Genomic DNA, 16361 nt, shown 5'->3' with positions numbered 1-16361 from the left:
AGGACTCCGTGTCCCAGCGCGCCCCGCGGCCCGTCCCGGCGAGCACCGCGACCTGTTCCGGCGGCTTCTGCGCTCGCCTCGGAGCGTCGCAGACGGGTGGGTGGTGGCGATGGCGGCGACGGAGTTGAAGCTATGTCTTGTGCGGCGGCGGGACGAGCGACAGCACTACGGCCTCGCCGCCTCCTGCCTGCGGGAGCTGCGCGACAAGGGTGAGGGGCGGCAGCCCGGGCGCTCCGGTCTCGGAGTGGGGAAGCCAGCGGCTCCCACCGGGCTGTTGCTGGTCCCCGGTGGGCTCCTGAGTGCCGCCGGTTCCAGCCGGCCCTTTCTTTCTAGCAGGTGGCGGGTCTGTGCCGCGGAACAGACTCAGAGAGGTCTCTGGGTGACGCTTCGTAACACGGGAAGGGAAGGAAGGCGTGAAGCAGCGGTTTCACTGAAATGCGATATGTCGGAGTTTGAATTAAAAATGTTCATTTACGGGGGGAAAGCACTGAGTATGTGCTAAAAACGAGCTGATGTGCAGAGCTGTGTGGAGACAGGTCGTGAATTACTAAGGGCCGCTCGTATCTTGCGATGGGTGTAGCAAAAGGGCAGTGTGTATGTCACTTCTATTACTTCATTTATTATTTCATCAAGTACTTTCTCTCTTCTGCAGCTTGTGGCATTCTATCTATTGACAAGACTGGGGAGCCCATCACCTTAGTACTGGCAGAAGATGGCACCATTGTGGATGATGAAGATTACTTTTTGTGTTTGCCTCCTAATACCAAATTTGTGGCCCTGGCCAAGAATGAGAAATGGTCCAGCAAAAGCTTAGGTATTCTGTGGATGAGGGGCGGGGTGTTTGGAACACACCTGGTGAAATGAGGCTGACTCAGGTGGGTCAGCAGTGACCCCTGAAACTGATGACTTTTGTGTCAGACAGTGGAACAGCCCAGCTCTCGGCGGCTACAGATGAAGTGGACTGTGGTGTAGAGAAGTGGAAGCAGCTGGCCAGGCAACTGAAGGATGACCTGTCTAATATCATCTTGATGTCTGAAGAAGACCTCCAGGTACAATGGGGAAACCTCCAATCCCTCTTCTTGTCTCTGCCCCTCATCCACTTATCTCAGGAGATGGCAGAGAACAGAATAACTAAACAAGATCCCAAGGTTAGTTCAGCTGCTGTTTGGCTGTGGTGCTAGAGTCAAATTCTCCTTGACGGGAAACACAAGTGTTTGAGGAGGATGTTCTTCATCAGTGGCTGCCCCTCACAGTGTGTCTTTCCAGTTCTGGCAGTGGGAGGGTAAAAAGTCAAGATGTGGCCAAATGGTAACTTCCTTAAATCAGACAGCTGTATAATGTGTCCAGAGGCAAAGCTGAGCAGCAGGCCAGATTTATCTGCTCCAGAGTCTCAAGACCTGCTGTCAGTTTTCACAGTTGGTTGAATATTTGCCTGCTTACCACTTTGTATGTGGTGAGGCATGGTGATAATTGCCTCTTCTTCTCCTGCAACTTCCCAAGTGAGGGTGCTTCCACATTTCCCTGGATGCCTTTTGGCTTTGGGCAAGGAATACAGACTGTTGGAGTGCCACTACAGCCTCTCGTAATGAGGCTAACTTGCTGTGATGAGAAACCTTGTGAAACACACTGGGTTTCATGAAGGTGGAGGCTCTTGTCACTCAGGAGTTTTCCTGTTTCTACTGTCCTCTCCACAATGGAGTGAGTTACTCAGGCTGTCCATTTAACAGGAGCACTCTCATTGCTTTAAGGTGCTTATTGATGTACCATATTCAGACCTGGCAGAAGAACTTGCCCAAAGTCAAACCAAAATCCAAGTATTGCAGGACACCCTGCAGCAAGTGCTGGACAGACGGGAAGAAGAACGTCAGTCAAGACAGCTCCTGGAACTCTACCTGGAGGCCTTGAAAAATGAAGACAGTATCTTAAGCAAAGTAGCAGGTAGGGAGCACTAGGATGCCAGAGAAAACTACCTTAGGCACCTCTGAAAAACTAAGTGGAATAAATAAGGCAAAGTGAAGGACTGGAGTGAGTCCCTTGGGTGGCAGTTCTTAACGTAGTTGGTGTTATAGCTGGAGTAGTGTAAGAATTCTCTGGGTGATACGAGGAGGCTCTCCACTGCTGCATCACATTTCTTAGAATGCCCAAGAATAGAATACTGGGAGAAGAGCCTAAACCATGTTGTAATCCTTAACATGATTTTTCCAGTTAGAGGACACACCTAGACAGAATGGATTTTTTTTTTTTTTTTTTTTTTTTTTTTTTTTTTTTTTTTTTTACTCTCTAAACCATCAGAGTAGTCCAGGCCACTTTTCATGTCCTGTGTTTGTCACAGGCCATAACAACTCTGCTAATTTTCAGAATCTGAGACTGTACCGAGGAAGGAGATGGATGAGGTTGACACATGTGCCAGCCATGCAGGCACTTCTGCCAAAACAGCACTCAGTGACCAGATCCTTGCTGCTCTGAAAGAGAAACCTGCTCCAGAGCTCTGCTTGGACAGTCAAGATCTAGAGGTGAGTGAGAAATGATGTAACGTTATCCTGGCAAACCTCTTCTTCTGGAGAAAGAGGTTATAAGGGAAGCTGTCACTACTCCTGGATGCTCTAATGTCAATATCTCAGTCTTAAAGTGGTGAGATAGAATCTTCTCAGTAACACTAACCCCTGCTCAAAGCTCCTGTAGTAGCCAGTTGACACAATTCCAAGTACTGTAGTCTCTGAAAAGCCACAAAATAATTTTGGTTTTGGTCTCTGCCAAATTGTAGTCAACCAGTGCTTTATCTGTCTTACCAGCAAATTAGGGCCTTTCTGTACGGAGATGTATCTAACTATATTTCTTCTATGCATCCTAAATCAAAATAAAAACTTCCTTATGTTGGATAACACTGTAAATAAACACAAGGCTCAGAAAGGAAAGTCTGCTTGAACTTTAACCGTTAGAAAGTATGTTGTTTCTAACTGTGAACTTGCTGCTTTTGCTGTTCCTTGCTCTAGAAACTGTGTTGTGTTCCTTTGAACACCTGAATATAGCTTCCAGCTCTTAAGTGTTGGTAAAATATTGAAAATCTGGTAGCCCACTAGATGTAGATGGTGAAAGCTGGGAACATCTCCAGTCCCAAATTGCCAGTACTGAGTAGATGTCTTGTTACTGCTGCTCTTACTGTGGGCAGGGGAGTGAATGGTAGAGGAGCAGTAGAAAAGACACTCAGAATAAATCTATCTTGCTACAGTTGGTCTTGAAAGAAGATACAGAAGCCCTGGCCTTGGCTCTCAGGTGGGACAAGCACAAAGCTGAAGCTCTGCAGCAAGCCTGTGATCAGGAACTCTCCAAGCGTCTACAACAAGTGCAGACTTTACATTCCCTAAGGAGCACCTCAAAGGTCAAGAAAACGCTACCCTGGGGGGACTGGCCTAGTTCAAAACGCAAAAAATAAGTGCTGCTCACTGTCTAGGAGGGGTTGCACTAGAATCAATACAAGAAAGATCCATCCTGGGAGCCACAGTTTGCTGGTCATACTGCAGTCTGGCTAGAGACAGCTAAAATCTGGACATTGTCCTGAGGCTTAAACTCTTATGATGATTCCAGTGATGTGTAACCAAAGGGATTCTGACTTTTTGCAGAATGATAGAACAATGATATTGCTAAACAAAGCATGTAAGAGTTCAGCTTTGAATACCTGGGTGGGAGCCAGAAACTTCCATCTGACAATAGTGGATATGGCTTCTGAAACCCCAGGCAGCTTGCTTACTTTGTCCTCCTACCATTTTCAGCATGGGGGATGGAAGTCTTCTGGAACACACTTTGAGGCACAGTTAATGAATAGGGCAGAGGGGTTTGCCAGATTCTGTCTGGCCTTAAGCTCCAGGCTGCGATTCTCATGCTAATTTTGCCAGTTAAAGTGAATTCAGAGTCCTTTACCCTCAGTGCTTTTTATCTGTGGAACTGCTGCTGTCTTAAGTGTGGTGTAAGCACTAACTTGTAAAACACAGCAAGGGTGGAGATAATTTCTGTGCAATGCTGTGAAGCAGAAGACTTGTGTTTCCTTTCTGCTTTACTCTCCTGTTCACTAGTGTGGAATCACAGCACTTTTGTACTAGCTAGCTCACCTTTAGATTTGTCAAATTCTTTATTTTTTCCTAGTATCATTAAAACCCTTTTACTGTCCTGTTTGACTAGTTCTGATATTCCCAAGAGCTGCTATAATTAAAGAATATGCTGAAAAGCACAGTATTACCTTCAGGGTGGAGGAAAAAGAAATTAAATACAGGAACACTCTGTAGTTACCCTGTCCAAAGTATTTAGGTAGAGCTCCTGTTCATTCTGGTGACACTGCACCTGGCACAGTCTGTTCTCTTGTGAGAACAGAGGACGTTCATGAAAAAACCTACCTGTGAAATTAATGTTCTAAACAGTTTAGTGCCTCTGAGCAAGTAAACAGAAATACTCAGGGTAACCTCAGATGAAGCTACCCAAATGGCAAGTGACAGGATGGGGAGGGGTGAGGCTTGTAGGCAACATTCTGGTCAGTCTGTTTCGCTAGGGCAAGTAATTACTTCTTAAAATACACACTTCTGGTTTGTAATATTGTAGGCCATGGCAGGTAAAAAGGTGTCCTACTGCTTTGAATAGTTACTTATTTCAGGCTTTTTGCGTTCATGACTTTCTGAGCAGCTGTCCCTGTGGCAGCGCTCAGTGGACGGGGTCTTTTTTTTTTCCTGAAGCCAAAATACCTGTGGTGAGCTGAGCAACCCCCTCACCCAGCCGGTCCGAGAGAGGCAGGCGAGACCCGAGCAGAACCGCGGCCTCCGCTGGCTCTTTAAAAGCCTCAGGAGCGCAGGGATTTGCTATCAGTTTCCAAAGTGCTGCTCGCCTGGCGTGGACGCTTTAAGGGAGCGTGGCCCCAGAAGCATCGGCCCATGGGTGGGGGGCGGGGCTGGCCGGAAGAGCCAATGGGACCGCCCCCGCCTTTTCCCGCCCCGCCCACGTTGCTGAGGGCCGGCCGGACGCGCGCCTTAGGCCGAGTCCCGAGAGTCGCGGTCGCTGCCGTCAGCGCCCCGTAGCTCCTTCAGCGTCGCCGCCATGGCTGAGTGAGTACGGGTGTCCCTCAGCGACTGGGAGCCTCAGCATAGCCTTTGGGGGTGGCGGGCAGTGCCGAGACCGGCCCATGGTGATGTGAGAGCTGGGGATGCCCCCAGCTCACGGGAAGGGCCTTACGGTTCGTTAGCGGGGAGTGGGGAGGCTCCCCAGCAGGGAGTGGGGAGAGCGAGGAGCGGGTCCCGGCGGACGAGTAGGAAGCGGGAGCCTGCGGCCGCTGCTGTCTGCGGAGGCTGGTGTTGGGGAAGCGGGTGATGCCGTGTGGTCCCCGCTTTCCTCTATGTCCGGTTCCGCGTTGTGACAGGAGGGGGAAGGAAGGAGAGGGTATGAGGCCCTCGAGTTGATTTATCGCCATTGGAGGTTGTGCGGTGGCTGAGGGACCAATGAGGAGAATTTGGCTCAGAAGTTTATTGTCAAAATCCAGGAGTAATCAGCTTCGGAGTCATGGCTATGAAGCAGGAAGCTTGGTTTTGGCCCGAGGAACAGAGGTAGTCAGGTTGGATTTTTGCGTGCACGCCCCTCACAAGCCGAATTAGGCAGCCCCGAGCAGAGCATCTTGCTTTCCTCTTTTCCTTTGCTCACCCCCAATCTGAGGCGGTTTGTGTTGCAGAAGCAAAAAAAAAAAAAAAACCACGCTGTGGTGTTCAGATGTGGTACAGCATCTGTAAATATGGAGCTGTGATGGAGCTGGATTCATCAGTGACAGATCAGAGCCACTCTTCCCCCCTTGCTTCCTGGAGCAGTGTGTTGCCTAGCTTACTTTTCTTACCATTTACTTGTGTAGTTGGGAGAAAGTCTGTGTGACTCAAAACATGCTGTATGTTGGTCTCCACTCTTGTCAGCTGGACTGAATGGGAGCCACAAAGATCTCTTGCTGTAGTGTCCTACAGAATCAATCCAGACTGTGTGCAGCAGTGTTTCGTCAAAAAGGGTGGGCTAGCCTAGCAGCTGGCTGGGTCAGAACTGCCTGACAGAGGGCATGGTGCTAGTGCAAGTTCACTGCTAAGCAACTTACCTGGCATTTTTGCTCTTCCACATTCCAGAGCCGACATTGCTTTGATTGGACTGGCTGTGATGGGGCAAAACCTTATTTTGAATATGAATGACCATGGCTTTGTGGTAAGTGAAGGAAAATATTGTTCAAAATGGTTGACTCAGTAGCACTTGGGATGGGAGCTGATCGTTTTCTGGGTGTTGTCTTGGTTTCTTTGTTTCCTTCTGATGGTCTAATGAGTGCTGTTTTCTCCTTTTAGTTATAATCTAGGCTGCCCTTTGTCCTGTTGCCAGAGAAGTGCAGTGCATGCCTGTACTCAGCTAGCCACCTGATGTGTTAGTTACGCACCATTTTTCCCTGAAGTTTGCTTTGGCTTGGCCATTAAGCACAGGTTCTGAAGGCACTTGCAAAGACATGCTGCACTGTGTCTTTAGGGAAGGTGGAAGTGGCAGAGCATGTGATGTTGAACCTTGCTTATGTAATTTGTAGTTTGAGCTAAACTAACTGTCCTGTTGGCAGCTTTTATTAACACGCTTTCATGCTCCTTCTGCCCAGGTTTGTGCTTTTAACAGGACAGTTTCCAAAGTGGATGACTTTCTGGCCAATGAGGCCAAGGGAACCAAAGTGATAGGTGCTCACAGCCTGGAAGAGATGGTCTCTAAGTTAAAGAAGCCCCGACGCATTATCTTGCTGGTGAAGGCTGGAAGTGCAGTGGATGATTTCATCAATAAATTGGTGAGGCAAACATTCTTTCTGCCTGTGACTTCCTGCTGTATTTGCAGAAGTTTCCTCTGGATGATCTCAATCATTTGTTGTTAGTAAGGTTTTGAGTGCATGAAGTAAAAAAAACACTGATTTTTTTCTTTTTTTATAGGTGCCGTTGTTGGAGACTGGAGACATCATAATTGATGGTGGGAATTCTGAGTACAGAGATACCACAGTAAGCCTCATTTCTACCTTGAGTGGATGAATTAAATACACAAGATTCCTTCCCTTCTCATCATCCATCTCCCCTCTGCTCAGGGAAGGCTAAGCTGAGTTATGTCTGCAAACCTAAATCATGCAGCCTATCAAAAAGCAATTTTTACAGTAGTTAAGGATTGTTTTGTAAATACGTATTTGAAAAAGTTGCCCAGACAATGAAAGAATATTTTTATTGGCAACTTCTGAAGACTGAATGCCTTTAGAAAAACATCTGTTACAATCTTAAAAGAGTTTTCAGGGAGATTTGACTATCTGAGAACACGTATAGATTGATTATCTCCCAATCCTACATGACCACAGGAAAATAAGACAGAACTGCTGGTTTGGCTGTTTCGGTAGTGGAAACAGTGGAGTACTTGTTTGGTTTGGAAAAAAGAAAAAAAGAAAGCCTGCTTCTGAGCAGGCTGTAACTGTTAGCATATCTGGGATGCTTGCATGAAAATACTGCATTCAAATTAGTACTTCTGAATCTTAGAAGGGGTACTGGTATTAGTCTGTCTGCTTCAGCATCCTGATCTTGGGTAAGTGAAGTGGCTATGCCATAGTGAAAAACAGGTACTAGATGAGGATTGATACTCAAGATCCCTTAGGGATCTCAGTCTGTTCTGCTCTCCCACTCAGCATTAGTTTCGCTTATAGTTGTCCATGCTTGCACCTTCACTCTGCAATGAACCCAGCAACTCCACCTTGGGTCTAATCTGCCTCCCCCACATCTTTGCACACAGCATGCATCACCTGACACTTAATGCTGAGCCTTTTCCAGCCTCAGTGCCACTCTTTTCTCTCCAGTGCTTATAAAGGCTTTGTTTTCTCAGCACATCTCTTTTGCAAGGATCCATGTCAAAGCAACAGGAAGTTTCCTAACATTCACTTTGGTGTATGAAGAAGGTTTCTCTGAGTCATATCCAAAGTACAATTGAAAAGCTGATTTCGGGTCTGAATTGCTAACCCGTTTGTAAGGTTCTGGCATTAAAAGAAATTCAGTAATGCTGCTCTGCTCTTTGTTCCAGAGGCGTTGTAAGGAACTGCAGGAAAAGGGCATCTTGTTTGTCGGAAGTGGTGTTAGCGGGGGAGAGGAGGGTGCCAGATACGGTCCCTCACTCATGCCAGGAGGAGCCAAAGAAGCCTGGTAAGCATGAGTTAGTCTATTCTTTTTCAGAATGCTCTACAACAATCTTCTATTCACAATGAGAGCTGAGAGGGGGAAGGAGGGAGAGCGTGGGTGTGGAGAGAACAAAATATGTTGCCATCTCACTTCCTCAAGGCTCAAGATTTCTCAACTTAGTGGGGTCCTGGAGCAGTGATGAGTTTCCATGGCAGGCAAAACAAAGGCAGGTTTTTCTTTAGGAAATTCACTGCCAAAAGTTGTACCTACAGAAATCTGAAGGGAGAAATGTGTGCCAAGAGAGAAAGGGTTTTTGCTTACGTTTTGAAAAAATACTATTTCTTGATTATGACTTTTTCTTTAGGGTCCATACACACTTGGTAAGCTGTTAACCGTGACACAGGCAGCAGCAAACATCCCTGCAAGGACACAGATCCCAAAAGGAAGTTTCAGTACTTCTTTGTACTGAATACATTATTTTTTTGCAAGTTTCTGACAGTGCTGTCATGCTGTTTTGTACTCCTGTACAAAAGAAAAGGTGTGTCTGGGCTTTATCTGAGCTTTAGGATCTTTTAAATTCCTGTCCCTTTGTGTTAGCATTTCATACCAGTATCAGCCTGTTCAGATTTGGTGGCACAAAGCCAGAAACAATACAGCAGTAACCTGCTGTCTGATCATGGTTTTGCTATACACAGCTCAGTAAAGACAGCTTCTATGTGCCATCCTTTACCTGAACTTCGTCCCCCACCTTCTTTCACAGCATCTCTAGCCCATGGGCCACCCATGCTCCTTTCCCAGTGGTTGCTTTATGTTGCTCCAAACTTGGCAGTCTGTAAAGCTATCCTGTTGGCAAAGCAATTTACTACACTTGGGCAGTCTGGCAATGACAGAAGCTCCTAATTACCACAATAATGCAGATAATTATATCCTGACTTGCATTCATGGAGTTTCTTCCCTCCTTCCCTCTCCTCCAGATCATGCTGGATTCTTCTTGTGGCTATAAATCAGAACGACATTTTATTTCAGCTCTGCCACTGGTCCTCTCTGAATGTGAGCTTCTATGCTAACCTGCCTCTATTTCCCCATTTCTAAAATGGAGAAGGTAACATTTGGGCTCCTTTAGTACATTAAATTTGTCTGCACAGTGCTGACATGTTTTGTCCCCATTTCTAGTTCTGGGCGAAACAGCCCTTTTGTTTGCCATTGCTGTGTGGTGGGGCTATCAGCCCGCAGCATGCCCTCATCCCAGGATGCCTTTTAGTAGGTTAGAGAAGGATGCACCATACCAATGGATTTTTATTCTTTATTTGTGGTGTTTGTGTCCTCTGCCAATCTTCTGAGGCATGTTATTTCTCCCCACAGGCCCCACATTAAGACCATATTTCAAAGCATTGCTGCTAAAGTGGGATGTGGGGAACCTTGTTGTGACTGGGTAAGTATTTATTTGATACTGAGCTTTACTTGTGGTTAAATTCATGCTTAGGTAGTTTGGTTGCTGAAGCTCATGCCTGTTTTGTCCTTAATAAAACCGGTGGTGTTGGTGGGTTGATTTTTCTGGCTGAATGCTTTTAACTCAAATCTGCCATCTCTGCCAACTCACTTCACAGAATGAGAAGACAAAATTATATGACTGAGTTGTGTGCTGGGGGTACTAACTGGATCTGTGACTCACAGTGTTTTCAGTTAGCACTGGGCTTCCTTCCTTTCCTCAAGCAGAAGGAAGTCACAGGGAGGTAACTCAACACTGGAAATGGTGACAGCACTGTGGCTGATGGCATTTTTTGATGTTCCCTGACAGGTGGGAGATGAGGGTGCTGGACACTTTGTGAAGATGGTACACAATGGGATTGAATATGGAGACATGCAGCTGATCTGTGAGGCCTATCACCTGATGAAAGATGTGCTGGGCATGCAGCATGATGAGATGTCAAAGGTGATCTCTAGTTTCATGTCTTGGTTTCTTGAGCCAAGGGCAGTGCCTGATATTCCTGAGTTTCTAGCGAGGTAGGGAGCAGCACTCACATGCACCTGAATGTAGAAGCTGTCCAAACTCTCCCATTCTACAGCTGATTTCTCCCAGGAAGACCCTTCTTGTGCAGAGATGTGAACTAGCTTTCCTGTGAGATAGCATGACCCCTTTCTGTGTGTATACAGCTGTGTATCTGTATACATGTATCAGCCAATCAGTATGTGTATATCTATGTAGTAGATAGGTAGTAAATCTGGGTGTGTGTAATAATACATAGGTGTGTATACACTTTTTTATCCTCTTGCAGGTGTTTCAGGAATGGAATAAGACTGAGCTGGACTCTTTCCTGATTGAAATCACAGCCAACATTCTCAAGTTCAAAGACAGTGATGGCAAGTACCTTCTCCCAAAGATTAAGGACAGTGCAGGACAAAAAGGCACAGGAAAGTGGACAGCCATTTCTGCCCTGGAATATGGAGTCCCTGTCACACTCATAGGTAACTGGTCCTTTGACCTGGCTTTGTCTTTCCTGTGTGTCCCATGTCATAGTGATGAGATGCTAATAGGTAATCTCAGGAATGAGCCCACACTGGGGCTTGGCTCACCAAAGAGCCTCTTCTAGGTGCAACTGATGCAGTCTTTCTGTCCTTGAGAGCTTGTTTTCACCTTGTTTCTCAATGTGGTTAATCCTGTTACCATGCCTTTTTCTGGAGTATCCTCACAGTGCTGGATTTGGTGACAGAAGAATGTACGTGCTATGCTAGACATGTCACACTGGATTGATGCAACATTCCTTTCAGTAATCATCCACCTTATCTGCTACTCTAAATCCCATCACAGCCTTAAAAATGTTTAAAAAAGAAAAGAAGATGGGGGCAGGACACCCTCAAAACCTTGCTGCTTGACCACTGCTCCATTAAGTACATAGCCTTTTGAAGGCCGGAGAATTATTTTTCAGATGCTTACCCAAGTCTTCTGTTTCTGTGTTTTCAGCATAACTCAGCTAACTCAGCATCAGAGTAACTAAAGAGTCTGTGTTCTGGGTTGAGGAGCACAGACACGTTTTTGAGGGCAGTGGCAGGCTGCTGCCCTGTGATGGTGGCTGCTGTTTTTCCACCACAACAGCTGATTGTGATGTTTCGTTATACACTTTGGGCTGCTGCTGGTTTGTGTTTTGTGGCTAACAAAGCTGCTGATCCAAAGCCAAACTAAGATGATGGAAATGTATTTAGTAATTGCTTCAAATTATGTCCCTAATTTACCTAATTTATCCCTAATTTACCTACTCACCTAACAGTCTTGTTACCTACCCTACCCTGGCTTCTGAATGGACTTAGGACACGGGCTGTAATACACCTGCAACACACTGAGACTGCTCTCTCATCATAGGTCTAGTGTAGATTTTCCATTGAGTAAGTAAGATGACTCAACAGATTGTTTGCTCTCAGATGGACTTTAATCTTCATACTTTGTCTACCTCTTTCTCCTCTGCCTTGGCTGGTCAAGCCCTGTTGTATTAGAAGGTAAGGAAAACTATCACTAGAGGAGAGTGCAGTTCTAGCTGCTGGAGACACTGGGCTGCATTCCAAAGAGATTTTTACAAACCATGTTTTGTTAATGACTTTAGTGTTCTACTGCAGCTATAGTCTTTCAGTTCCAGGCTTGAAACAGTGTCTCTCTCTTGTGCTGTTAATATGCTCCTGTTTGGGGTCCTTGCAAAGACCAGGGGTAGAGGAGACAATCCCTGATTAGTCCTGAGCAGTGCTAGGGAGCATTGTTAGGTAACAATGAGTTGATAGGGAACTGTGCAATAGGCCTTGTGCAAACGTGGCTGTTCTCAGGGCGGTAGCTGTGCATGTAGTTTTGCTGCATGAGCATGACTTGCAGACTTGTAAAAGCAGAGTCATGTTGCTCCTGCCTTTTCCTGGTTTCCCCCTGAACTTCTCCCCATGGCAGAAGGAAGTTTGTACAGAAACGGAAAGGAGCCAGTTCTGATTTTGATACGCTCTGTTAATCCTGCAGCAGGGAGGATCCACAATCTTCTGAAAACATTACTCATTCTTTTTTTTTTGTTTGGGTTGGGGTCTTGATTTTGACTTTTTTCATTTGATTGTTTGTGGGTTTTGTTGGTTGTTATTGCTGCTATTATTACTCGGTAACTCATGACTCACTTTAAAGGTGGAAGAAGAGCAGTGTGAAGACTACAATAAACTTGATTGCTCTCCTTCTGTCAGACCCATTTAAGAATACTGTCTTCAGTTGCAAATAAGTACAACTTAAACCAGCATAATTAGGAATTAACTGAGTCAGTTCAAGAGATTGGCATCCAGGCTTTCTCTTTAGGAGCTTGGCTAACTCCTTATCCCTGCTGAATGACATTTAGTAACCTGCTCAGTGATGTTATAAAACTTTCTTGTGGGTTTCTGAATACCAGTGCTAGGGGCCTACCAGGTTTGTATAACTGATTTCCTCTAACTTGCTTATTGACTCTTGATTCTAACTGCTCTTATTTTACATGCATGTGTTTTAAAGCACACCTAGTTAATGTGAGTTGGCATTTATGCAACAGCAGTTTATCTTCAGAGCATGATAAAATTATCAGTGATATCTTCAGCCTTGCCTGGCCCTAGACCGCAGTGCAACACTTTCTGTCTTTCATAGACAGAAAAAGATTTTAAAGTCAATCTTTGGGAGCTGATGGAGGTTCCTGAGGATAAATTTTCATGCAGATGACTTGTGGCTTTTTCTTTCTTAATCATTTGAAAGCTGGACCAGTCACTATTTGCCCAGTGCTGAGTTTGGTTCCTCAGTGCTGTTTCTGATGTAATTAATTTGTACACCTCTCCTCCCAACTGACCTTTGCACTGTTGGTGGCTCATTGCCACAAGTATCTCAGCCCTAACTGTCATGCTGAACTTCCTAACTATCCGCCCTTTCCTACCCATACTTCAAGGTGAAGCTGTGTTTGCACGCTGCCTGTCTTCCCTCAAGGATGAGAGAGTACAGGCCAGTAAGCTGCTGGATGGGCCCAAAATGACTCAGTTCAGTGGGAACAAGAAGGCCTTCCTGGAGGACATCCGCAAGGTGAGTCATTGTGCTTGCCAGAGGGCTGTAGGAGAGCTGTATATCAAAGCAGGTTCTGGATGTCGTAAACTGTGCTGAGGAGTTTGTGGGTTTACACTTCCTGACTATTGGTTCTTGCTTTCAGCTAACTCTTTGTGTAGTGGTGTCCACAGAGCACAGTGTGACCCATTCATTACCTGGCCAAAGAATGATCCTGAAGGAATTCAAGTCTAAGCCACAATGATCAGTGACACTTGACTGGGGTGCAGAGATTATAATTCATGCATAGGAGCTTACTTTTTCACCCTTCCACACTGCTGTGTTTATAATGGGGTAATAGCTCTTGATCTCTCTCTGTTGAGACCAATTAGGATATTTTGCTTCTCAAAATGTGGCTGGAATGTGGCTGCTGTACTCAGCCCTGGTGTGATGTGAACTAAACAACATGTAGACTGTGAAGTTTCTCATTCAGCTTTGTGGGACTTCATCTGGACTGTGAATTTATTACATTTTTTTTTTTTTTTAGGCTCTATATGCTTCCAAAATCATCTCATACACTCAAGGCTTCATGCTGCTGAGACAAGCTGCAAAAGAATTTGGCTGGACACTGAATTATGGTGGCATTGCACTGATGTGGAGGGGAGGCTGCATCATCAGAAGGTAATTAAGGTGAAGAGGTAATTTAGGTGCTGAGGGGAGAGGAGCAGGCAATTTGGTTTATGCTGTGCTAGACTGACAAGTCCAAAGATTCTTGGAAAATTCATGGAGTTGAGCTGCTGATGAGATACTGAGAGGCACCAAAGGTTACCAGATGAAGCCAGTTTTCTAGTAGTGTAGCCACTCCAGGTTTTCTTTGGTCTTTGTTTTGTTTGCGTCTTTCTCAGAGTTTGGAATCTGAGTTTGGATGAGTCAGATTTTGGCATTGTAAGTTTGGATTCTGGGCCTTTGAAAGCTGTGAAATTTCATTCCTGATTTACATGTGTTCTGTCTAGTGTGTTCCTGGGGAAAATCAAAGATGCTTTTGATCAAAACCCTGAGCTCCAGAACTTGCTGTTGAATGATTTCTTCAAGACAGCCATTGAAGACTGTCAGGTGAGTTTCCAAGGAAGGAAGAGCATAAAAGCAGTAGTTTGCAGTCTGGACTTTTTCAGCTTCTTTCCTGGTTGTTGCCTTCAGAAGTGTCTTTAGACTGAAAAATGAAAAGGTAGAGAACATCCTTGAAACCTACTTTACAGCATCCTTAATCCCAAAGATCTGTAAACAATCCTTAAGCTCTTTGGGACAGTGCTTGTATGTCTGGACACACATAATGTATGGGTGTAGGAATTCATCGTCTAGCCAAGCTACTATTAGAAAATTAAGGTTTCCATTTTACTATTACAAAAGAGCCCTAGGCACAAATCTAGCAGTTCAGAAGCAACACAACATCATGGAAAAAATGTCTAGCCTGTGTGAGCACTCCCAACACTGCCCTGTATCTTGTGCCCACTGTGCACTGGGGTTTCAGCTGTGCAGAATACACAGCTCTGTGCTATTGCTATTGTTTGTAGCAGCCCCAAAATGACAGTGTCCCAGACCTGCCCTTCATTAGACCTGGGTCTGTCCAAACAGTGCCCTGATTTGGATGGAGTTGACAGGCAGAACTAAAACCAGATGATCTGACCAACAAAGAAGTCTTCTGTTATCATTAATAATTCTTTTAACTGAAGCCATTCCATGCAGGTTACTAATTCAGATGTACAGTTGAGGTGAGGATTATCCATGTGTCTGTTTGAAGTATGGTGCTGACCTCTTATGCCCTTGGGTGGGCTTTGTGCTGGGCTTGATTAGAAGTCTTGAAAGTGCCTCAGTGTTTGCTTAGGATGTTCCCCACCATGTTCATGCTTTGGGGATGCACTGGTTATGTTGCTGTGAAAGAACAGCATCCTTGCTTGAGGCTGTGGTTTGATTGCTTGTGAAGTATGTGTCTGCGTTTACTGTCCTGTTAACTCTGTCTTACTTGCCATTATTTTGGATCAGCCTTGTTCATATAAAATCAGGAGTCTCCTGCTGCTTTTGCTCTGACTTGGTCACTGGATTTTGTATGAGGTGAAACAGCACATGCTCTTGTACTGCAGTAGTTCATATGTCTGCACATACCTCTTGAGCAAGCACTGATTTGTTTCTTCTCCTCTGCTCCTTTTTCCCCTCTCTCAGGACTCATGGCGACGTGTGATCAGTACTGGAGTACAGATTGGCATCCCTATGCCCTGCTTCACTACAGCACTTTCTTTTTACGATGGGTACAGGCATGAAATATTGCCAGCTAACCTGATTCAGGTAGGTGTCTGAGAGAGTGCAGCAAGCAGATACTTCCTTATGGTGAGGGTGACAGAGCCCTGGAGCAGGCTGCCCAGGAAGGTTGTGGAGTCTCCTTCTCTGGAGACTTTCCAAATCTGCCTGGCTGTGTTCCTACGTGATCTGTCCTAGGTGATCCTGCTTTGGCAGGGGGGTTGGACTAGATGATCTCTGGAGGTCCCTTCCAACCCATAACATTCTGCAATTTTGTGATTCTAGTATTTCTGTTTGTTAAGTATCAGTAGGTGCAACATTACTACCCATCTGACTGTGATATTCATGTCTGTTGTGTCTGTTCCTGCTCTAGGCTCAGCGTGATTACTTTGGTGCACACACATACGAACTGCTGTCAAAGCCAGGTGTATTTATCCATACCAACTGGACAGGCCATGGGGGAAATGTGTCCTCCTCTGCCTACAATGTCTAATAGAAATGGTTCTTCTTGAAGCTAAGACACTCTAGATCTTAGATTTTCCTCCTAAAACATCACTTTTTACTGTACTGTGCTAGAACTTGTGTGTGGATACTTTTGTAATAACTTGTGGGTATGTTTCGTATGTCTCAGCATTTATATATATTATGTAAGGAAGTTAAATAAATTTACTTATAACTGTATTGAGGTGTTTTCTTCCCACTGCTGCTGGCAAAAACTGGCAAAAATGTCTTTGTGCAGTATTTAATGGAATACACTTTATAATGGTACTATTTTTATTGTATTATAGTGCATAAACTCATAGGGAGCAAGATAGAGATGACTGCATTTCAGTAACTGCTGAAGTGGAGAGAAAATTCGAGGGAGGTAAAGGCCTTCTTTT

The 16361-nt window shown here is 45.2% G+C and overlaps 2 protein-coding genes across 3 annotated transcripts; both read left to right on the top strand.

Annotated features, from left to right (window-relative positions):
* The first annotated feature begins 109 nt into the window (after positions 1-109).
* Positions 110-3433, top strand: DFFA (DNA fragmentation factor subunit alpha). Its single transcript, XM_054395079.1, has 6 exons — positions 110-209; positions 653-814; positions 919-1049; positions 1749-1938; positions 2359-2513; positions 3230-3433. The coding sequence occupies exons 1-6, from the start codon at positions 110-112 to the stop codon at positions 3431-3433; spliced, it is 942 nt and encodes a 313-aa protein (XP_054251054.1).
* Positions 3434-6138: 2705 nt separating this feature from the next.
* PGD (phosphogluconate dehydrogenase) lies at positions 6139-16126 on the top strand. Of its 2 annotated transcripts, XM_054394937.1 has the most exons (12): positions 6139-6213; positions 6644-6823; positions 6963-7028; positions 8083-8201; positions 9540-9609; positions 9976-10110; positions 10454-10643; positions 13100-13230; positions 13736-13869; positions 14202-14301; positions 15406-15528; positions 15854-16126. In XM_054394937.1, the coding sequence occupies exons 1-12, from the start codon at positions 6169-6171 to the stop codon at positions 15971-15973; spliced, it is 1413 nt and encodes a 470-aa protein (XP_054250912.1). In that variant the 5' UTR covers positions 6139-6168; the 3' UTR covers positions 15974-16126. The 2 variants fall into 2 exon arrangements, with proteins under 2 accessions (XP_054250912.1, XP_054250913.1); XM_054394938.1 differs by lacking the exon at positions 6963-7028.
* The last annotated feature ends 235 nt before the right edge of the window (positions 16127-16361 follow it).

This window comes from Indicator indicator, chromosome 32 (assembly GCF_027791375.1).
Source record: "Indicator indicator isolate 239-I01 chromosome 32, UM_Iind_1.1, whole genome shotgun sequence".
Taxonomy (NCBI): Eukaryota; Metazoa; Chordata; class Aves; order Piciformes; family Indicatoridae; genus Indicator; species Indicator indicator.
The sequence above is the reverse complement of the archived record's forward strand: the minus strand, read 5'-3'. Positions and strand labels throughout refer to the sequence as shown.